Below are 23,041 nucleotides of genomic sequence, written 5' to 3'. Positions count from 1 at the left end.
TTATTTTCAGGGAGGGTTGTTGCATCATATTGCTAAGCGCAGTAGACATTATATATCATAAGGGACAATTTTTGTTTTAAAAAATACATGTACACATAGCAAAATGGGGTAATAAAATAGTAGTAAGAGGGGTTACCTCCAGATCTCCCCACCCCCAACCTATATGCAACCTCTAATTTTTCTATATTGAGAATGTGCTACTTATAAAAAAAAAGAATATATGTTTTAAAATTCAGTCACCATCATAATGTTTAACTGCAAATAGTTTCCCCCCTTTCTTCTTCCAAAGTGATCTTTGGACATCAGACCCCTTCATACCCCTGTGGTCACATTCCCACACCTTCACACCTTCCTGCCCAGGAGAACCGAAAGGCGGTCCAACAGCATCCACACACACTAGGGCCCTATAGCAGGGCTCTGGATGGGTGAGGGATGGCACGTACCTAGGCACACGATGCCATCGCCGGTGTAGCCTGCCTTGCACACGCACACTCGCCTTCCTGGGGTGGTTCTTTCACAGTCGGCCTTGGCAGAGCAGCCTCCGTTGCTGACCTCACAGGCATTGATAGCTATGGGAGAGAGATGACAGAGCAGAGAGGGGGGAGGGGAGAAACACTGATGCACTTTTACTTGTCATTGAGAGATGGAAATACTTCAAAATGCCAGACATTGGATTAGCTATGGATAATGCAAAAGAATGCAGAGCAGCAGATATCTTTGCTGGTGAAGTCTACCAAACATTAAAAGAAGAGTAAATGCCAAATTTTTACAAACTCTTCCAAAAACTAGAAGAGAAGGGAGGACTTCCCAATTCATTTTATGAGGCTAGTATTTCCCTAATATCAAAACTGGACAAAGCCATCACAAGAAACTACAAACCAATATCCTTTATAAATACAGGAAAAAAGTCCTCAAGAAAATACTTGCAAGTCAAATTCAGAAATGTATAAAAAGGATTATACAGTAGCCCCCCTTATTCATGGGGGATACTTTCCAGACCCCCTCTAACACTGTAGATAATAACAAACCCTATGTATACTGTTTTTTTTTTTCTATACATACATACCTATGATAAAGTTTAATTTATAAATTAGGCACAGTAAGAGATTAACAACAATAACTAATAATAAAGTAGAACAGTTACAACAATGTACTGTAATAAAAGTTATGTAAATATGCTCTCTCACTTTCTCTCTCTCAAAATACCTGGAATTTTCCATTTAATATTTTCAGACTGTAGTTGACCACAGATAATGGAAACTATGGAAAGTAAAACTGTGAATAAGGGTGGGCTACTGCACACTTGCACCAAATGGGGTTGATACTGGAACTCGATGTGGGTTAACGTCTAAACTCAATTAATGCAATACAGCATTTCAATAGAATTAAAGACAAAACTACACAATCATCTCCATAGAAGGAGCAAAAGCATTTGAAAAAAATTCAATGCCTTTAATGATAAAAATACTCGACTGACTAGGAACAAAAGGGAATTTCCTTAACCTGATAAAGGATGTCTATGAAAAACCCACAGCTAAAATCATACTTAATGGTGAAAGACTGAATGCTTCCCCCCGTGATCAGGAACAAGACAAGGATGTCTACTCTTACCACTTCTATTCAGCATTGTACTGGAAATTCCAGCCATAGCAATTAGGCAAGAAAAAGAAACATAAGGCATCCAAATTGGAAAAAAGTAAAACCAGCTCTATTGGCAGACGACATGATACTGTATATGGAAAATCCCAAAGAATCCATTAAAAACCTATTAGAACTAATAAACGAGTTCAGCAAGGTTGCAGGATACAAGAGCGACTGACAGAATCAATTGCATTTCTATACATAGCAATGAACAAACTGAACATGAAATTAAGAAAACAGTTCTACTTACAATAGCATGAAGAAGAATAAAATACTTCGGAATACATTTAACAAAATATAAAACTTATACCTGAAAGCTGCAAACATTGTTGAAAGAAAATTTTAAAAGATCTAAATAAATAAAAAATATTCTACGTTCAAAATTCCAGCTGACTTCTTTATAGAAATTGACAAGATGATTCTAAAGTTCATATGTAAATTCAAAGGGCCCAGTGTAGTCAAAACAATCTTGAAAAAGCAAAGTTGGAGGTCTCACATTCCCTAATTTCAAAACACCACAAAGCTTCAGTAATAAAGACAGTGTGGGGCTAGCATAAGAATATATATATATTTCCTTATATCCTTAGATCCCTATATTCTATCTATATGTTGTAGAATTGAGAGTTCAGAAATAAACCTATACATCTATGGTCAATTGATTTTCCACAAACGTTCCAAGATTTTTCAATGGGGAGAGGAATAATATTTTCAACAATGATATTGAGACAACTGGATATAAACATGTAAAAGAATGAATGTGTACTTCAATTTTACAACATATACAAAAGTTAATTCAAAGTGGGTCAAAGACCTAGACTCACTTGGAGTCCCAAGGTGTGTGTTTAAGTCTTGGCTTGGCCTTCACTCACTGTGTGACTTTGGACCTGCATTTAATTTATATGAATTTTGGGGTCTACCTGTACAGGTTTATTTATAGGTTTGGGGACTTACATCTGATAATGTATATGAAAGTATTATAGAAATGTCATATTAACTTGTATCTTCTGCTTTTGCTTTCCCCCCCAAAACCGAGGGCAAAAAAACCCCATTCCAGTTACTTGTCCTTCACAGCTCTGTTCACTAGGACACTGTATACTTCCTCGTGCAGGGACCAGAGTCGGGTACCTGCATGCTGGGGGAACCCCAGGGTAAGATGGCCTAGAAAGCAGATTTCTGTGCTTATGGCCCAGCTCAGCCACCATCTGGGCCAAAGCTCCAGAGAAAAACGATGCTAAGCGTTTCCATTTTCTAGCACCAAATACGTGTTGGGCACCATAAGCGTATGAGCTCACCCTTACTGAGTGCTCTGTGCCAGGGCTGCATTAAGCACTTCACAGCTACTCATTCAGGTTACCACCCAGCTGCCCAGTGAGGGAGATTCTCTTATTACCACAACTCACACAGGAAACAATGATCACAGCAGTCAAGCAACTCCCCCAAAGTAGCGCCACTGATAAGAACTTAGATCCAAACTGGGGGAGACTAATGCTGGAGCCGTTTTTAACAACTGCATCATTCTGTCACTCTACACAGACAGGTCATTTCCCCCCCAAACTGGCTCTGCAAGGGAGAGAGTTTTATGTTCCTTTTGCAAACGAGCTAAGGGGGCTCAGAGCAGTGAAGAGACCCACCCAAGGCCAGGCGGGTAGCGGAGGAAGAACCAGGCAGGGCTTAGGTCCCTTTCTGCCCCACTCCAGAGTCCCCACGCCCAGGCGACACCCTGGTCAATCAAATCAGTGTTTTGGAAAGCTCTCTCATCTCAGGCCCGTCTGTGAACCACTGCTGGGAGAAACGGGTACAATCCCTCGACAGTGGTTTCCTGCCCCTGGGCACAGCCAGCTGCCCTGTCCCCCCGGTTCACCAGCGAGGGTTGGTAGCGGCTGCCCGGCCAGCGCGCAGGAGCAGAGATCTCTCCACAGCTCCTGCTGGTCTCATCTCCCCGGAGCAAATTCCTTCTTCACTTGCCTGTGCAGACTGTCCCGTTCCCTTGGAATCCTGCCGCACATTTGCACGAGGCTGTGCCATCTGGACTGAGAAGGCAGCTGCCAGGAGAAAGGACAAATGCTGTGTGTAGAAAAACACACGACACCCACCCCTGCATGGCCAGTGTTCCCGCTCCGGCCCCAGGAGGCTCTCAGAGGCTCTGCCTAAGGATTCAGGGGGAAGGCCCCTCCCTAGCTTGGCTCCAGGCGGCTGAAATTGTAGCTATTATCAGGCAAACTAGAATGTGCATGTGCGGGTACGGGCCCTGGGCTGAGGGGTGGCTGCCCAGCTTCCCAGAGCTACCTGTGTGCTGGGGGCTGTGCCTCACACATGACTTCATGTAACTTACACAATACCCAGCAGCCCTGGCGAGTAGGTATTATTATTGTTCCCATTTACGGATGAGAAAACCGAGGCTTAGAGGCATCAAATCATCGAGTCAACGTCACGCAGTCAATGACGATGACAGAGGCTGATCTGAATTCATGTCTAACTCCAGCTATGAGGCTCGAGGCTCGTCATTAATTAACCCATTAAGCCCCGCTGGAAGTTAGGAGCACCAAGTTGAAGAGTGGGCGAGGCTTGGCTGTGAACTGGGAGGAAGTTTTGATGAAAGCGAGAGGCCCACTGGGCTCCTTAGGCCTCGGTGAAGGCGTCCCTGTGGCTTGAACTGGGGTGGCGACTGGCATTTTGCCAACATGCTAGGTAACTCAGGTGGCAGCTTGTTCAAAAGGTATCCTCTTTAGAAATACTTCTAGTTTCATATTAAGTTTATCCCAAATCCTCAGATATGGCCCCAGGAGACTACTCCCTTGAGGATAGGGCCTGGGGTGCATACTGTTAGGAAAGGATGCCCTTTGCACAGTCCCCAGAGGAGGCCAGAAGGTACCTACTTGGCACTGGTGTGGCATGTCCCGTTGCAGTTGTCTTTTGTGATCTCTGGGAAAACAAACCAAAACAATTTCTCTGTCAGCCCTCTTTTATTAAACCTTACTCAAGACCTTCCTTTTAGAACTTGGTGCTAGGAAAAACTTCCCTTCCCTGTTGTAAATGATATGCATCATGTTTACTATGTAAAACTATGGGACCATGGAGGTGGAATGTTTGGCCCTCCCCCCAGTCTAATGTTGAAACTAATCCCCAATGTGACGGTATTTGGAGGTAGGGGGCCTTTGGGAGGTGAGTAGGTCACGAAGGGTTAGTCCCTTATAAAAGACACCCCAAAGAGCTCCCTTGCCTCTCCTGCCTCAACACAAGAAGACGACAGTCTGCAGCCCAGAAGAGGGCCTTCACCAGAACCCGACCATGAACTTGGACTTCCAGCCTCCAGACTGGGAGATATCAGTTTCTGCTGTTTATGAGCCACCCAGTTTATGATCCTTTGTTGTCGCAGCCTGAACAGACGAAGACATCCCTGTTTCTGAAAGTTCTCTCTGGCAGCAGTGTGGAGTATGGGATGCAGGGAAGCATAACAGGACACAAGGAGACGAATCACAAGGCGACCGGTAAGAGAGGCAGGAGGGAGGGAGGGGAAGACACATGCAAGAAGATGCACATATGAGATGCTCATTGCAGCGTTGTTAGTGATAGCAGAAAATTGGTTTCTAAAAGCTTGGCACAATCATATTACAGAATACTATACAGAAGCTAAGAAAAGAATGATATTTACCTATATTTATTCAAGTGGAAAGATATCCATTATTTATCGGAAAGTGAGAAAGCAGACTACAAAATACTATGCAGAGTACAGCCCTATACACACATTTGTATGCCTATTAAAACGTTGGGAGGCTAATACAGAATTTAATGCTAGCTTTTTCCTGCCTTGGGAATAAGAGTGGCTTCTATTTTCTTCTTTCTGCTTCTCTTTCTTTTACAAACTTTTTGCTGCAAGTAGGAATTACTTTTATTACTCAAGGAAGAAATAAAAATGTCATTTCTATTTTGGAAAGAAAAAAACATAGCTGCTGAGATGGAGGCTGAGAACAGATCATCAGCATGGAGGGGCAGCTCTCACCGTTGTCACATCTCACTCCTCGCCAGCCGACGTCACATTCACAGGAGCCGTCGCCAGAGGGCCCTTGGCTGCATCTCCCATGGACACAGGAACACACTGGGTGAAAAAACGCCCACACGTCGTCAGACTTCTGAGCTGAGTTCAATGACTCATTGATCATTTACTACAAAGTTCACTTCAGCGCACGTAATTCTCAGCCTGGTTTCAGAGAACAGCTGTCCTCAGCGGAGGGCTGGGCTCACGGGAAGGGCAGGCAGAGCTGAGCAGGCCGAGGGGTGAGTGAGATCACGGTCCAACACCGACCATGGTTTCCAGACTGTGTAGCTCTGTGGGGCAGCGACACAGGCGGTGGGAGTGTCCTCAGCTGAGGTTATCTGAGGATCCAAGGTTACATGCGACCCCTTGGGGTCCTGATATGGGTAGTCTTTAAAAGAAGCCCATTTGATGCTGGGTTTATATAAACCTGGTGTAGCACCCCCTCTCCAACAGCATAGAAATGCCGATTCCTTTGTCACACGGCAGCATCAGGAGCCTCTTTGATAACTGGATGAAAGTGGGGGATGCCTCCCCAGGGAAAAGCATTCAGCCCATGAAGGTCATCTATGGACCCCAGGTTAAGAACTCCTGCACAAATACAAGCAGAGAATCTTCCGCATAACATAGAAAAAGTAGCACTATAATGCCAATTATATATTATATGGCCCAATTACAATGAGCCAACTATACATTGATTTTGCCTGCCTTGGATCAGCTGACAATAAAACAGTAACAGCCAGGTCAAATGTATGGTTTTTAGTACAAGGCAAAAGAAATGTTTTGTTTTCTCATCATGAATTAGGAAACCCCTCCTCCCAAGTCAACCAGGTGTGTCCCTGGGCACAAGAAGCTCAGGGTGAGAATGCAGATGACTTGGCTCAAACAGAGCACTTTTTTTCTTTTCTTTTTTGTGTGAAAACATTAAAGCGTTTGTTTCCTGAGGGTGAATAAATAGAGTGATCTTCATATAAAAGACAACATCATTCAAGAGCAGAGCTTTGGAGTCAAGCAAAGTGCGCCATCAAATCTCAGCTCTGCCTCTTTCAGGCATGACCTTGGGGGAAGTCATTCAACCTCTTCGCCTTAATACCCTCACCTGTAAAATGGGCATGACAATACCTAAGTACATAAGGTTCCTGTGTGGATTAAGTGAGATAATGTGCACAAATCTGCTTTTCAGACTATCAAGCACTGTCCAAAACTGAGAGTGTGACTATGAGGACCATGGGCACAGGCAAATACAGGAATGTGGTTAGGATGGGGAGTGTCAACGAACAGGTTGGGGGTGGGGTTGGTAGGTCTCGGTTAGTGGGGAAACACTGCCCTATGTAAACTGCACAACATAAATGATCTTATAATTCACATGACCATAGAGGTAGATGACCAGCCTGCCTGGCAGCTAGGCCGCGTTACTCCTGTGGCAGGCAGGCCCGGAGGGGCAGGGTGCGCACCTTGGTCACAGTGGATGCCGTACTGGCCCTCCACGCAGGTCTCGCAGGCTGTCCCATTGAAGCCCTCTTCACACTTGCACGTGCCCGTGCCGTCCATTCCGTCCAAGCAGACGCCGTTTCCAAAGCAGACGTTCCTGGCTTTCCCAGGGCAGGGCTGGCACTGGGGGCCGAAGAAGCCCGCACAGCACTCTCTGGTCTGAAACGAGAGGCCGAGGCGGGGCCCCTGCTTCCATCTCCCGGTTTTGTCCAGCCATGGTACAGAATCTTGGGGTGGGACTGGCTGTGTGCCCTGGGCTGGGACCCCACCATGGAGGGGTTCCCTGAGAACCAGGGAGGCCATGCAATTTCCAGGGGTGCCAGGAATGGACAGAGGCCTCCACCCAGGAGGTAGGACAGAGGGAAAGGAAACAGGCTTTCACATCTCAGTCCCCAGTTTCTCCATCATCTGGCTGGATGCTCGGTGTTGACCTCTGTGCTCACCCACAGGGCCACCCGAGCTTCCTGCCCGTCTCGGCTACTTTGAATGAAAATGGTAACGATAGGAAGGAAGCAGAGGAGATGGCAGAAGGCAGCCGTGTAAGGGCACTTTGAAAAACATATGACTGAATTTCCCAAAGCCGCCGCTCTAATGAGAATTATTAAACCATGATACTCACAATGACAGTTTTCACACATTTTGCCTGGCACCCAATGAACACGGATCGCTTGCCCATGAGATAAGTGGTAAAAATACATTTCCTCATTTCATTATCCTACAAAACAGTAATGATCACATCAGTTTCTTAGTTAGGAAAATGTTTTCCAACCTCTGAAGGCAAGTAGGTGGGTGACACGTGGCTGTCTCTCCATGACTGAAATGTTCTAGAAAGGGACAGGGAAGGTTTCTCAGAGCTGCTTCATGAGAAAGAAAGCAGACAAGCACAGCGTTGGCTGCCAGGACACCAGGTGGCAAGGTCCAAGTAATTATACTGTCAGGTAGCATTCTGCAAAAATAACTTTTCCCCAGAGGACAGCTCAAGTTAGGAAGAAAAAGAGTGAACCAGACAAAAATGTCCTTCCAGCACTACACATGGGTGATCTGAGTCTAGGCTTCTATCTATTTATTGATTTCTATCCTGTCTTGATCTGAGACAATATTAGGCTGCTTATAAAGACTTATGATACACAAGATCACATTAAAACTCAAGTGCGAGAATCAGCACTGTGACCGTTAGAACATACAATCCCCGTGCCCTGGAAGGTGCATGGGTGTTTATTCTTGCTAATGGTTGGAGCATGATCAGAATTAGCTTTTGCAATAAATAGCTACAAGAAGCACGGGTGGGTAATTGATTCAAAGGCACGTCCACCTCCTCCAGGTCTGCCACCTGTTTTTCTGCGAAAATGAGTTGTGTCTTCGCCTGTAAAGGGAAATCAGGCAGGTGGAGCGCCTCAAGGCTGGATTTGGTTTTGGATACAGAAGCTGCCTTCTCGGATAAGAGGTCTTGCTCCTGGCCGCCCCTGGCTACTGGAATATGTAGAAAGTGAAAAACCTCTCCTTGCATTGTGTGTTGGTTGAGAGGAACCCCTGTTTCTATTTATTTATTAATTAAAATTTTGCTTTGGTCCTAAAGAAATGGATTCAAGACTTTAGAAAGATGCATACAACATAAGCAGGTAAAATGAAATGAAAACCAGTGAAGGAATGAGGGAAGTGAAAAGGAAGGGTGCTGGGATTCATTTTCTAATTTGGACCTTTCTGGGACTGGAAATTATTTGATCAAAACAGGAAGGATACTCACTAGCGGTTTACTTCCAAGTGGGCAGATCGGCTGCTGGGGACACTTCCCACACTTTCCCTTGATGAAACAGAGGCAAAGAGGACATGTCACGGTTATTGCTTTTAATGCAAAACAAGGCTGCAAATATATCCCAGACCTCAGAGTGAAGGTTTTAGGATATGGAACAGGAAACCACATTAGGGGAGCTCAGCGGGTGAACCTATTTAATATTCTTCGAGACAAGCACTTGAACTACCTCTGGTCTTGGCTATTTCAGCATCTCTCTCTTCCACGATGTTCTTCTGATGCCGAGCACCCTTTAACGTGTGGAGTATTACCTCATTCAAACCTGAATTTCTTTAGCAACAACCCTCATTTATTGCTAACCCATCACTTAGTGAATTGGGCCAGATTCTGTGCCTGGGCTTGGGAGCCCACAGTCCAGCTAGAGGGGTCAGGGTGGAGATAATATATACGCTATTACCAAACTAAGAGCCCAACTTAACATTGACAGAAACTCTTAAGTGTGACTTGTTCCTAAAATAAGAGGAGGTCAAGGCATCCAGCTCTAACTCAGCACCTACCCGAGAGTACAGTGTGTAGTCCTGGCACTGGGGTCACACTGACTGGATTTGAACTCCTTCCCTGCCACTTGTTAGCTCTGTGAACCTGTGTGCATTACTTAGCTTCTCTGTGGTTCATCTCTTCCATCGATAAAATGGGGAGAGCACCTACTTTGTAGGGCACTGTGAGAATTATATGGGTTAATACATGTAAAATGTTTAGAGCAGAGCCTGGAACATACTAAGTGCCCGATGAATGTTAGCAGCTGTTACTATTACTGAAAGATCCTACACCACCCAATGGATGGGAGCGAAAAGTCTCCAATATTGAACTAATCCACTTTCATATTTTCTCTCCTAGTAGACCAGGCTGGGCCAGTACCTGCCAAGCACTGCAGTCCCCTCCCTGTGCCTTTGGGTCGGCATGGCACATTTTCCATTTGAGAAAGACCATGGCTTCAGAATTCTGCTCAACACAACCCTCCAGGCAGCCTTTCCCGGGCATCCAAGGTACAACTCATTGCACTAGGTTTTGAGCCCATGGAAGGCAGAGGTCATGGTCAGGTCTTACTTATGTTTGTAGAGTCACAGCCAGGTGTGCGCCTTTGCACATCTGAGATGCTCACTCAGTGTTTTTTGAACTGAATTGAGATATCCTAATAGACGAATCTTATGCTTAAAAATCGAATAAAAGAAACCAACAGTATTTAATTGCATCATTAGCCTTGGAAATAACTTACTCTTGAAATAGTAGTATGGCTATTATCACATCTATTTTTCTGAATTTCCAGAACTTTCTCCAAGCCATGGATCACTCCCTTGTCAGTGGCTACATTGGTGTAGTTTATTGGAGCTTCATTTACGTAAAGCTGTGAACAAGAGAGTTAAATGTAAATTTTTACTTTTAAGGGAAGTAAGGAAAATGGGGATTGGAGGGTGTCAGCATAACAACAGCCTAAGAGATATTTCAATATTCACCCAGAAGGTAGCACGCTGTAGGGGAAAGAGCTCTGGCCTAGGAGAGGGGAGTCAGAATAGTCCTGCGTCTGACCACCGAGCTGTGTGACCTTGCGCCAGTTGCTTTTCCTCTCTGAATCTCCATGTTCTCTTATGTAAAAGAAACAGGTTGTTCTAGATCATCTCGAAGGTTTCTCTCCATCCCTAAAGCTCATCGGTTTATGATTATTTGAAAAATGTTGAATTGTGATCATTTCGTTAGTGACCATTGGCGAAATAGCTCCATGGATGTGCTCAGCTGCCCTGTGGACTTGTGGAGCTGGAGGTGTGACTGTTTCCCTAAACCAAGACGTGGACAGTGAGATTCATAATCCTTACAGCGTGTCTCTGCTTCGTGGTTAGTATGCAATTAACCCTCAGAAGGCTAAGTGACAGTTATAGAAGAACAAAAGTAGCTAACTTTTTGTAGAGTTTGTAAAAAGGGTTCCACCAGATAGCATCATCTCCCAGTGTGTGGAGACTGCCCAGGGGTCAGCATTACCCCGTGTTTCCCTTGGGGCTCCTTTGGAGTTTACGGTATGTTTGCAGTCTTTACAATCAAGCAACGACAATGTTAATTCATCTGGCTGCTGGACCTTACGTATGGCATTAGGCTCCTATGGCCTGGAACCTGTGCTCCTTCCCGGGAGCTGGGTTTTGCTGGTAGGTTTCCTTGCACCTTGGAGGCTGCTTGCGGACTGTCTGCTGGGTTTGATGGGAATCAGCATTGAAGGGCACCTGTGACTGCTGGGATTCAGAGGCCGCGACTAGTCAGCCGCACTGGCTATCTGAAGGCTGGTGGCAGGGGGCTCGACAGTCTGGCCTAGTCGTTACTTTATGGTGAAACACAGACCACTGTCTTTTGTGGGTAAGGTGTAGGAAGTCTGGGTGAGATACTCCCAGTAGGGAAGGGATGGTGGGTGACGGGAGCCGAGACCCCCATTCCCAGGCCTGGAGCGAGAGGACCGCACCTGGTCATTGTGGAGAAAGAAGCCGAGGAGGAAGGAGGCGCCCAGCATGGTCCCCCGGTGCATGCCATTGTGCAGGTCGTTCTTCAGCAGCTTCTCCTCCAAGACCACGTGGTACCTGAGTATGTCCTCCCCCTGGGCACACAGAATTGAGTCAGCCAGTGGGCCAGCCAGTCCCCAGCCCCTTCCCAGGCTGCTCCCACATGTCAGGCACTGTGGGCATCATGGGGGCAAAAGCTTGCTGAACCGGAGGTTCTGACCGAGGCATCAGGCCACAATAGACAATAAATATTAGATCTGAGACAGATCACCTTGGAGATCACGTGAGTTTTCCACGTGGGATGCTCAAGAACTCATTAGGAGATCCTAAAGCCCAGACTGAGGGCATGAAAGGCTGGGGAGGATTTCAAAGATGATTTATTTTGGAAAGAGCCGCTAGGAAGAGAGAGTCCCTATACCTCAGCCTGCCTTTTACATCAGGGGTCACGAGAGGAGGTTTGATGGGATGTTTTAAAGGCTTGATCTGTGTCCCCTGCAGAGATGGTGGCCTGTGGGACTGGGGTCACTCAGCCTGAGTGATCTCATGCCAGGGACTGCTGGCAGGCTGGCCCAGCCACAGTGGAGTGAGGAGGGTGTCACTGCACCGGGCCCCTTGCACTCCCAGTGTTGGCTCGGGACAAGTGAATGCTTGTGTCCTGTGGATACACATCCAGGTTCCTGGAACTCCTGCACCCTTGTGCACATGGGCCCAAATGTGTGCTTCCCGGAATAGAAACGAAATACAGTATATGGGCAGCTCCGGCGTGTACACGGGGCAAGTGTCTGCATCAGAGCACCTCCTCAAGACTTTATGTTAAGTATCTGGAGATGGAAAGGAAGTTTCGCTGGAAGAGTGAAATGATACGTGATGGGTGACCTGTAAAATGTTGAGCGTCTGGATCGGCAAAAAGAATTTCCCTGGGTGTCGTTCCCGATACCTACCAGAGTGGTGACCTTCTTTTCCCGGATGTAGTTCTCAATGGCCTCGTTGTTGGGCGCAAACACCGTGTAAGCGTCGGAAGCCTCGATGGCATTCGCCAGGTTATGTTGCTGTGGCGGAGAGAGACAAGGGCGCGTGAGGGACTCCGCCCCCGGTCACCTGAGCAAGGGGGTCGCGCAGAAAACGTGGTACTTGCAATGAGGTAGCCCCGGAAGATGGAGTAGTCAGGCATCTGGTCCAGGCGGGTGAGCAGGTTCGGTAAGGAGGCAGTCAGGCCTCTTTGGGGAACCAGGACCTGGGGAAGGAAGCCCCACAATTCTCTCAGCAGGTGTTGGTGGCACTTGCTACTCTCCGATACCCGGTTGCATGTCACATACCCGTTTGCAGTTTTCAGGGCTACGGCCAGTCCCGAGAATGCCTCTGCAAATTTAAAAAAGGCCCCCTTTGCCCTGAGAGTTTGCGGCGCCGACAGGGACGCGTGGCTTGGGGAGCGAAGTGGGCGGCTTTCAGCCTCGCTCCGCCTTTAGGCCAGCTGTTCATGGTGGCCCTGCCATAGGGGACCACGGTGTCCAATGCACAGGCGTGGAAGGAGGGCCTCGGGGAGCCAGTGCACCCCGGAGGCTAGGCAGAGAGCTGGACCGGTGGGCGTGCATCCGTGAATGTTTTGTGTTCACACAACTTCTTCTTCAGCCCAGGTACTTAGCCATGAGGACCCTCGGCTGCCTCATTCGGGAAGGGAGGACAATTGTACCCACTTTCTCAGGGGCATTGTCAAAATCACATGACCAAATGAGATGAGCCCTGGCCGGTGTGGCGTCCCGTGCACTGGAAGGCCGCTGGTTCGATTCCCGGGCAGGGCACATGCCCAGGTTGCAGGCTTCGGTCGGGGGCGTGCAGGAGGCAGCCAATCGATGTTTCTCTCTCCTACTGATGTTTTTCTCTCCCTCCCTCTCCCTTTCTCTCTAAAAAAATCAATCAAAAAAATCTTTAAAAATATCAAATGAGATGATGTGACTCATGATACTCGTTGCAATGTCTAGGCCCCAGTGGGCCGTCCTTTGTTCCAGCTGTGATTGTACCTGAGGTGAGGTGCTAGTGCTGATGAGGGACACAGAAATGATGCAGCCCCGCCCCGGCGGGACAGGCCATCAGCCTGGGGTTCAGGACCTGTTCCAAAAGGAACAACTACCCAACAGGAGGGCACAGTTAGGCCAGGGGAGCTCCATACCAAGAAAACCCATGGATCTCAGAGGCAGGAGAAGGGAACAAAACCAACATTTACTGAGGGCCCGCTGGGCAGCTCACATCAAGAGAGGGTGGCGTTTAATCCGCACAGGGGAAGCACATGGGGGTTTGTAGAGGTTATGTCACCTGTCCAAGGTCATGCAGCTAGCTAAGTGCCTGAACCCAGACTCTGTGTGACTCTAGAATTACCCTCTTTACACTGTGTCAACCTTGGTGATATGAGCTGCAGGGATCAGGGAAGGCTTCACAGAGGAGGCAGGCAGGACTCGACTAGCCCCCCAGGATAATAATGCTTAGGATCGGAGACTGGATGAGGTGTTCTGCTATTCTACTAATGAGATTATGTCCATTAAAAGTGTAAATTAGAAGGAGAGGTAATTTTGTGTGTTTTTTATTTTTTATTTTATTTTTTTGTTAATCCTTACCCGAGGATATTTTTTTCATTGATTTTTAGAAAGAGTGGAAAAGAGAGAGAGAGAGATAGAAACATCGATGTGAGAGAGACACATCCATTGGTTTCCTCCTGCACATGCCCCAACCAGCGCCGGGGATCGAACCTACAACCCAGGTATGTGCCCTTGACGAGGAATGGAACCCTTGACTCTTCGGTGTGTGGGCTGCTGCTCTAACCACTGAGAACACTGGCCAGGGCCTGTGTGTGTGTTTTTAAAAAGGGTTTTCAGTACTCTGGAAAGCCTGGGTTAGACAAGAAAAATACCCTGGAAAAGTAATGTGACTGCATTATATGAAGCCATAAACTAGGCACAGCTCCCCTGTGAGTGAAAAATCACTTGCTCAAAAAAACAACAACAAAAAAACTCACAAAAAATCTGTGTTTTAAGGTCTCTTAGGAATACAAGAGAATTGCATGGTCCTAGCAAAATAATGCACCAAGGAGCTTTACAAAGAGCCTCTCTTTTCTGAATGGAAATAGTTGACCTTTTCTCTAACGTAAAATAAAAAAGTGAGTATATAAGGGCCAAATGAGAAGAATTTTAGTTAAAATGCAGTTAGTTAATTGTCTTTTTAATATTCCACCTTTCAAAAGTTTCCAATATACCCTAAATTCTAACTTTAATTTTAAATAAAGATCCTAATACAGCGACTAAAAATTATAGGAGAGTTTCAATTTTGCATGATACTTTATTTTCTATTTTACATCTTTGAATACTGTTGAATTGCATCTTAGAAGAAAATGAAAATGTCACAATACCCTTTCCCACTTTTCCTAGGGCGTCCCCCACCCCATTGTCTTAGGGTGCAATACTGGCGAAGTGATACCTAAGCACTTGCCCCTCCTGCAGTTCTTGACTATATGCCATTTGGACGCTGGGACTTCCCAATGCTGAGGTCCTTGTGTGCCTCATAAGATGTTCCCATAAATAAGAAATATACTCTATGTGGCCACTCCTTATATAGGACCCATTGCAGAACAAGGGCTGAGTAGATAGTAACTGAGTCTGACTGAATGAGCAGAGCCTCTAAATGGCCTTAAAAGAAAAGCAATGAAGCACAATGCAGGTTGCTTTCATATTATGGCTAAAAATTTATCCCCCAACCCCCGCAAACATACTGTCCAGGAGGGCAAACAAAAGAAGAGAAGCTACCTGAGTGCGAGGATGGACTTCGTACCTTGTTGATGACGTGTATCACTCCGTTGGTGGCTGCGTTGTCACCATCCACGATGGATGCTCCTTCAATTGTGATGTTCTGTAAATGAAAACCACAGTCCGAAGGTGAGTCTCCGTAGAGAACACCTAGGGATCTATGTTAATTCTGGGTTTTCCACTTTCTGAGGAGGAGTGACCTTCACCCTTTTGGACCATGACCCTCCTTTAGAAATATCTTTAAATTGTGACCCATTAGACATATCACACTCACATATGCACACACAATCAAAATGAACTAGTACTTTCCTCTACTATGTGGGAGGCAGCTGACCATTGATTTCATTCCATTCCATTCTATTTCATTAAAAAAGTGCTGGCCAAGGTCACTAACGTGACCCTGCTGTTTGAAAAACACTGTAGACAATGTTGTAGGTTGAAGTGTCTTCCCTCCTTTCCCCCAAATCCATAAGCTGGAGTCCTAACCCCCAGTATGTCAGAATGTGCCCTTATTTGGAGGTAAGGTCTTTACAGAAGTAATCAAGTTAAAATGAGGTCATTAGAATGAGCCTTAATCGAATATGGCTGGTGTCTATATAAGAAGAGGGAATTTGGACATAGGTATATGGGGAGTCTGCCGTATGAACATGGGACAGTCACCTATAAGACAGCCTGCAGCAGTTCCCTCTACAGCCCTCAGAAGGAGTCAGCTCTCCCCATCCCTTGATTTTGGACTTTTAGCCTCCAGAAGAGTGACAAAAATCACTGATATTTGAGCCACCCAGCCTGCGGTACTTTGGTATAGCAGCCCTAGCAAACTCATACAGACACTAACTGACTTTCCTGGTCAGAATCCAACTATTTATCAAGAATAATAATTACAAGGTGGAATGGAGCTAAGTAAAAGCCAACCTACGCACCCACCTAGTCACCAACCAACCACAACAACTAGGCTCCACCCTCTCTGGTTTCTCTGGTTTCCTCTCATCTCCCCACCATTACCCTCTATTTGAAATTCTTCCTGGGCACTTTGGGTGCAAAGGGGACTTGTCTCACCCTGAGCATCTCCAAAGTCAAATCAGCAGAGGCCCTGAAGAGAACATTCCTGCGCCACCTTGCACATCTCTTTTGGTTAAAGGGAGACATTTACATGAGGCATAGGAATAAACTCATTAAAAATGTGCCTTTGATGGTTAGATCAGAGGTCTTGGTTGATTTATCTTTGAATCTATAGAGCCTGACCAAGTTGGGTGTTCACTGAATGCTTGTCAAGGGAATCAGTGACTTAAAACACTGATAGAAAATAACCTCAGATCTGATATATGTATGTAATGCACTAGAATTATAATAACACGTAAAGAATCCATGGGACCATACGTAACTCTTTCCTGCTTCCTAAAAGGAATTATCTGGCGAAGCACATACATTTGGGTGGCACTAGGCATGGAGCCTTTCCATGGAGCTCACGCTGCTGAGTAGTCAGCAGAGATGTTTAGAGCAGCCTCTGAAGCCTCCTGACTGTGCCCGTGGCCCACTCACGCAGCAGTTCCCACTCTCCAACCGGATCTTCGTTCTCATCTTGTGAGATTCATAGAAAGAGTTTTAAGACACTGCCGCGGGCAGCAGGGCAACCGCACGTCCCCGGGGAAGGCTAAACCCAAGCCCTCGCCCCGCTGTGCTGAGGGCCAGACGGTGAGCGTCTGTGGGGCGCGGCTCTTCCTTGGGCGCCGCCCTGACTCCAGCACTTCGGCCGGTTCCCGGAGCGCAGCAGGCACTCAAGAAACATGTGCTGACTGACTCACCCGAACCGATATAACATTTTAGTGACCTGTAATGACTCAATCAGTAGGTTACAGTAACAAGCTCTTGGTTAACTACACATAAAAATCAAAGTGGAGAAACTGCCTGACCTTCACCCAGAAGAATGGAAAGATCTGACTTTCTGGATGAGTGTGGTCAGTCAGGAGGTGCCTTGTGGCTAAACAGTAGGCAGAGGGTGACATTTCATAGGGTCACTGCTGTAGAGTAACTGTGTGTGTGTGTGTGTGTGAATATATGTTGATGATTGTTGAAGCTGGATGATGCCTACATGGATGTAGAGGTCCTATTCTTGGCCTATTTTTGCTCATGTTTGGAAATTTTCGCAACACAAAGAATTTAAAAGTACAATATGAATGTAATTGACGTTTCCACTACCCAGCCCAATAAAGTGCTTTCTTACCCCATCTGCCTTCATCAGGTGAAGGAAGTTGCCCTGCAAAGACGTTGCCAGCATGTCAGAAGATGACAGAGTCTGCAGATCTGCCACTCCATACGTGCCTAGGAGTGTGTGGTATCTGAAAAAACAGTCCACAGGGCTGTAATGAATATCAATGCACGCGGCAGAATCTCTGAGTAATTTAAAAAGTGGTTCTGGAGCCAGGCTGCCAGATTCAAAACCTCCCCCTGCAATGATCAGTCAGGGCACCTGTGGGTTAGTTACATAATTACCTCATACCTCAGTTTCCACATCTGTAGAATAGGAATAATTATTAATGCCCATCTTCTAGGGTCATTGGGAAGATTAACTGAGTTATATGTAAAGCAGTTAGCCCAGAATGGGCTGTCAATAATGTCAACTATTGCCATCCTGGGGGGTGGTGAGGGGAGCCTCACAGCATGTCCAGTGCCATGAATCTCAAGGACCATGTGGCTTCCCTCCATTGAACTTGTTCACACTGATGCCAGTAAGAGATCATGAAGAAGAGAATGCATAATACCTACTTTACCAGGGCTGGAATATTGCTCTTGGACAACCAGAAGGCTTTCTCATCTTGGTCCATGTCCTCAATAGCTTGTTGGGAAGGCACGAGGACAGTGAGGTTCGAGGCAGCTGACAGCATGGGATGTAGAGAAGCATTCTGAATCACAGAAGGAAAAAAGTGGCCAGGCTCATATTAGGGGACAGACCGGGGCTGACTTAATGCTTGGCAGAGATGACCATTTCCCTTTGATGTGATTTCAGGGACACTGGGAAGGTCCTAGGGACCGCTTTCGCAAATCCTTCCTTTTATTTAATTGTGTGAACCTTGACAAAAGGCAAATTTTCCTGATCAAGTCACATTCTGCTTCATTATCAGTCATTTACCCTTTAGTCTAAATGAAGAGAGAATAGCCTTGACAGGATCACGCATGTGTGTGCATGTGTGTGCATGTGTGTGCATGTGTGTGCATGCGTATGTGCAGAGAACCTTGGGAATCCTTGGGACCTTTGGAATAGGATAGTGGGGAGATTATAGGAACAGGTTCAGCCTGGGAGAGAGACTGGAGGCCTGAAATCGAACAAATAAAAGCCCTGTTTTGTAGTGTTTGCTGACTTCTGTGGCATAAATATTCCCAGCTGAATTCAAACTGGCAACAGGGCAGTGGGGCTGGCAAAGGTGTGTTCTCTGAGCTGGGATGAGCTGGGTCTGGAACACCCCTGGGCAAGCTTCTGTGTGTGGGGTGGGTCTATGTGGAAATCAATGTGCTAACAGGACTCTCAGTCCCTGCTGCTCCATGTGATGGGGTGAGAGAGGTCCCACAGAGAAGCAGCAAGAGGCTGTCCTGCTGTGGGTGCTGGCCAGGCCCTACCTGTCTTTGCACATGTCCATTCGAAGGGGATAAACCACCTGTTTGATGGCTGGCTGGGCTGGTCACCTTGGCCCCCTCAGGCAAAGATGACAGAGATTCAGAGGGCTGAGTAGAGTGGGGGCTGGGCTCTTTGTTATAGGACTTTCCAGGGTAGAGGGCAAAGCTCCCCCAGGCATGTTAGGCTGAGAGATAAGGACACACGAAATTTTCCAGATTGTAACTGCAAATCCCGTCTCTAACTTGGTGAGTTCCGGTGATGAATTATGTGGACTTTTTACAGAAGGCCTCTGTGGTAAACGAAGCTAGACATGCATATTTGAATTGGTTGAAATGTTGACCACCCCAGCTGATCCTAGGCCAGGCTTCTTAGCGCTGGTTTCGTGTCAGAATCACCTGGGAAGCTGTCAGACTACAGATGCCCAGGGCAACCCTCTGGCCAGTCAGATCAGGGTGTCTGGGGCGGGTGTCTAGGCATGGCGATTTACAGAATGTGTCCCATGTGACTCTAAGGGCAGCCAGGGTTGAGAACCTCTGCTCTAGACAACGACTCTCCCTCCTCCTACCAGCTGCATTTTTGGTTTCCCATTGTATACATTCCAAATTTCTAAAATTACATACATTCCAGCAAAGGTACTCACGTTTATCCACTGGTTAAATATAGCTGCCGCGGAGAGAAATGACAATTCCTTGTTCACACCGTGCGGGAGAGGGAGAGAGGAGAGAGAGACGAGAGAAGGAACAGTGAGGGGCATAATCTGCGCGTTTCTGGGGGCTCGCTCTCCCTGCCGCCTCCTTGACCCAACATGAACGGTTGAATTTCCACACTCCCAGAGCTGCTCATTTCTTTCAGGCTCCGTGGTTCTACTGTCCTCTCTATTTGAGGTAAAGAAGTAATTCCAGAAACTTCAAATGGAACAACAGCCTGAAGGTCTTCCAAATCAGAATTTAGGGTGTAAGAACATGGCCATCCACCCTAAGGGGGGTCACAGAGCTCAGTAAAGACCCCACGTTCAGAGCCGATGTTGAACAGTGGCTTGGAGCATGGAGCCAAAGTTCCTTAGGCAAGAGACTTTGTCTCTCTGGGCCTCAATTTTCTCATCTGTACAATGGGGATATTGAAAACCCAACTCTTAGGGCTGATGTTCGAATGGGAACAGTTAATGTTTTTATAGTGCTCAGAATAGAGGCTGGCAGGTGCTTCTTTTTAATTTCTCCCATGGAATTGATTAATGAACATATATACTGAACCACCACGACTGGTACCAGGAGGGAATGTACGGGAGAGCATTTTAAACAATCAAACACCATGACATCGGCAATACCAATGATAATATGCAAATTTCATAAAGACAATACATCTCAGCACTGTCTCCAAGTCGTTTTGAAAGTAGCTGAGGTTATTAAGTTAGTAAACACCTGTTAAAAAGTAAATCAGTAAACAGGTAAGTGTAAGAGCTGAGATGCTCATGTCTTGCCTTAAAGGGGCTGCTTTAAGGGAGAGGAGGGCACGAGTTGCACCTGGACTGATGGCAGAAAGACCAGAGGCTGAGCCCGTGGGAGAGGGGAGCAGGGCTGGCATGGAGCTGGGAAGCCACAGCTAAGCTCAGGCTCTGCTCAGCTCCTTGCAGGGAAAGTGAAGATACCCGTTGTCCCAGATGAGTACTGAGACTTCATCTTGTTTTCTGTGGGAGGAGGGGACACTGTGAAAGCAGGGGTTAGGGTTTTAAGTAAGGTTTTGGTTTTAGACAATGTGGCCCATGGGCGGTGCAGAGAAAACGCTGGGTCTACGCTCCATGGTCTGGGTATCCCAGGCCCAACAGGGTGAGTAGGAGGAACAGTGTGAAGTGAAGGGTGGAAAGGACCATGGCTAGGCAGAATGGCCGAGGGTCCGGTGCTGCAGCCAGACCTGGGGAACAAGGAGCCCAGCCCGAGGGGGGCTCTGAGTTTGGGCAGGAGGCAGGTCCTGAGGTTTGTTAGCCCAAGGGTTTTTAGCTGAGCAGAGGGACAGCAAGCGAACTGCAGTGAGTCGAACAAAAAGCAAGTGATGAGAAAATTCCTGATTTACTCTACTTCTCATGTCAACCAATCTTTATAAACAGTGGGAGTGAAGCTGAAAACAAGGCGAAGACCTGCCCTCAAGAGTTTACAGCCCAGTGGAGGGGAAACAGTTAGATGTGTGCGCAGGGAGAGCTCTGCGCGACAGGCACTAAGCTCATAGAATACTTTCCACTGGTGGTGAAGGGCTTGGGCTCGGCGCTTAGGCAGCTGAGGGGCCTTAGGCAAATTTTCTCCATGATCATGGTATTCCCCTTGCCAGGTAAGTATAGGCAAATTTTCCTAGTTTCTCAGTTTCTTCATCTACAAAATGGGCATAATAGCAGCAGCAATCTCAGAGGTCGTCATGAGGTTTAAATGGGGTGCCTGCGTGTTAAGGACTTAGTAAGATGGTGGCATACAGAAGGTGTTCTCCCCCCCCCCCCCGTGTGGTCAGTGCAGGGGGCTCTGGGTACGAATAGGGGGCACACAACCCAGGTAGGAGCACGCTGAGAGCTCAGCAGAGGCCATTCAGTCGTTCATTTGGGAATGGAAAGATGTGGAATGACCAGAAAAGGAAGCCAGGACTGCTTGGTACACAGCAGGGGCCAAATAAAAGTTAGCTCCCTCAGCCTGTAGAAAACATCTACCACCTGGGAGAGGCAGCCGGCTTCCTAGAAAGTCTCCTGGAGCACTTGGTGTGCACAGTGCTACCAAGGCATCCTAGGAGCATTTTGAGAGAGCTCCGTCTTTGTCATGCGGCCCTGGGGTGACCCTTGGGGACTTACCACTGCCGCATTCCCGTAGCACAGGAAGCCGTCGCCCTCGTAGCCCTCTCGGCAGACACAGCGCCAGGCGCCAGAAGTGAGCTGACAGCTGGCCTGGGGAAAGGGAGATGAAAGATGGCTGGGCCTCCTAACTGAGGAGCTAGATATGGGCTACATCCGTGAGACGCTGGGCCCCACCTATGGTGAGAATTGCAAATTTGGGATTGAAAGATGGTAGAAATAATCTGCAGACTCTTCCACGTTGCAATGAGAGTCTCCGGTCTGCACGTTTGGTGCAGCTTTTCCTTAATCGCGGGTTAAGTTCTTTCTTTCCAACCCTGCCAGGTTTAGCAAGTAAAAACACAGGATACACAGCTTATTGGAATTTCAGATAAATGAATGTGTTTTAGTGCAAGCATGTCCTCTGCCATGCTTGGGGGCACCCTTGTTCTGGAAAAAGATTCATTGTGTATCTGAAATTCAGATCTAACTGGGAATCCTGTATCTTGTCTGGCAGTCGGATGTTGGTTCCTCCAAGCTTTGTAATGGACTGAAAGTTACAATAGCTACTCCCATTCTGCTGAGGGACACCCTTTGGGAGTAAGAGAGATTTTGTTCATTTCTAGGCTCCAGTAAGAAATAACTTGACTTTCTTTGTCAAATAATTTTAAAAATATATATCTTTATTGATTTCAGAGAGAGGGAGGGAGAGGGAGAGAGAGAGAAACATCAATGATGTGAGAGTCATTGATCAGCTGCCTCCTGCACGCCCCCTGCTGGGGATCAAGCCCCAAACCTGGGCATGTGCCCTGACCGGGAATCGAACCATGATCTCCTGGATCCTAGGTGGATGTTCAACCGCTGAGCCACGCCAGCTGGGCCTCAAATAATTTTGTTTAGTAAGGATAAAAGAAATCAAGAAACTCACCAAGGGATGGCATTTCCCAGTTTGTTCCAAGCAGGAGGTTACTGGTTCACAATCTATCCCATTGCCTCGAAATCCTGTCTCGCATTCACACTCGTTCTGTAATTAACAAGGACAGGGTCACGGCAGAGACAGCCGCCTTCCCCGCCATGCCCCTCCGCGGTGCTGAAAATGACCTGCGGAAGCCGTGGCGGCCCCGCCCTCCTGGGGAGCAGCATTAACGTCTTTCGATTTTTTTTAGGCTTCAGATTCCAGAGCTGTTGGTCATCCATGTTCCACATTAAATTTTCAATCTGATAGTTTTTTCGTACTTTCATTTTGAATTTATTACCCCAGAAGAGCCATATGGAGAGCCTCAGAGAACTTAGACTCTAAAGAGAATCACATTGGAAAATTGGCCCCTCTCCCTAAGAGGGAAGGGTTAAGTAAGTCATGAGGTAGCCGTGTGGGGAGATCC

At 47.0% G+C, this 23,041-nt stretch overlaps 1 protein-coding gene across 1 annotated transcript in view; it reads right to left on the bottom strand.

Annotated features, from left to right (window-relative positions):
- STAB2 (stabilin 2) overlaps window positions 1-23,041 on the bottom strand; it is a 116,164-nt gene that overhangs the window by 39,741 nt on the left and 53,382 nt on the right. Inside the window, exons 26-42 of the mRNA XM_081127683.1 lie at window positions 22,588-22,683; window positions 21,681-21,773; window positions 19,497-19,544; window positions 18,010-18,146; window positions 17,468-17,582; window positions 15,272-15,349; window positions 12,591-12,689; window positions 12,397-12,504; window positions 11,419-11,550; window positions 10,192-10,320; window positions 8,910-8,966; window positions 7,785-7,880; window positions 7,129-7,324; window positions 5,642-5,737; window positions 4,518-4,563; window positions 3,607-3,683; window positions 444-569 (exon numbers count right to left, since the gene is read on the bottom strand). Coding sequence (XP_080983809.1) covers window positions 444-569; window positions 3,607-3,683; window positions 4,518-4,563; window positions 5,642-5,737; window positions 7,129-7,324; window positions 7,785-7,880; window positions 8,910-8,966; window positions 10,192-10,320; window positions 11,419-11,550; window positions 12,397-12,504; window positions 12,591-12,689; window positions 15,272-15,349; window positions 17,468-17,582; window positions 18,010-18,146; window positions 19,497-19,544; window positions 21,681-21,773; window positions 22,588-22,683 — 1,729 coding nt within the window. The remainder of the gene's footprint in view (window positions 1-443; window positions 570-3,606; window positions 3,684-4,517; window positions 4,564-5,641; window positions 5,738-7,128; window positions 7,325-7,784; window positions 7,881-8,909; window positions 8,967-10,191; window positions 10,321-11,418; window positions 11,551-12,396; window positions 12,505-12,590; window positions 12,690-15,271; window positions 15,350-17,467; window positions 17,583-18,009; window positions 18,147-19,496; window positions 19,545-21,680; window positions 21,774-22,587; window positions 22,684-23,041) is intronic.

The sequence above is a fragment of the Miniopterus schreibersii genome (assembly GCF_964146895.1).
Source record: "Miniopterus schreibersii genome assembly, chromosome: 2".
Taxonomy (NCBI): Eukaryota; Metazoa; Chordata; class Mammalia; order Chiroptera; family Miniopteridae; genus Miniopterus; species Miniopterus schreibersii.
This window is presented reverse-complemented; position numbering and strand designations above follow the sequence as displayed.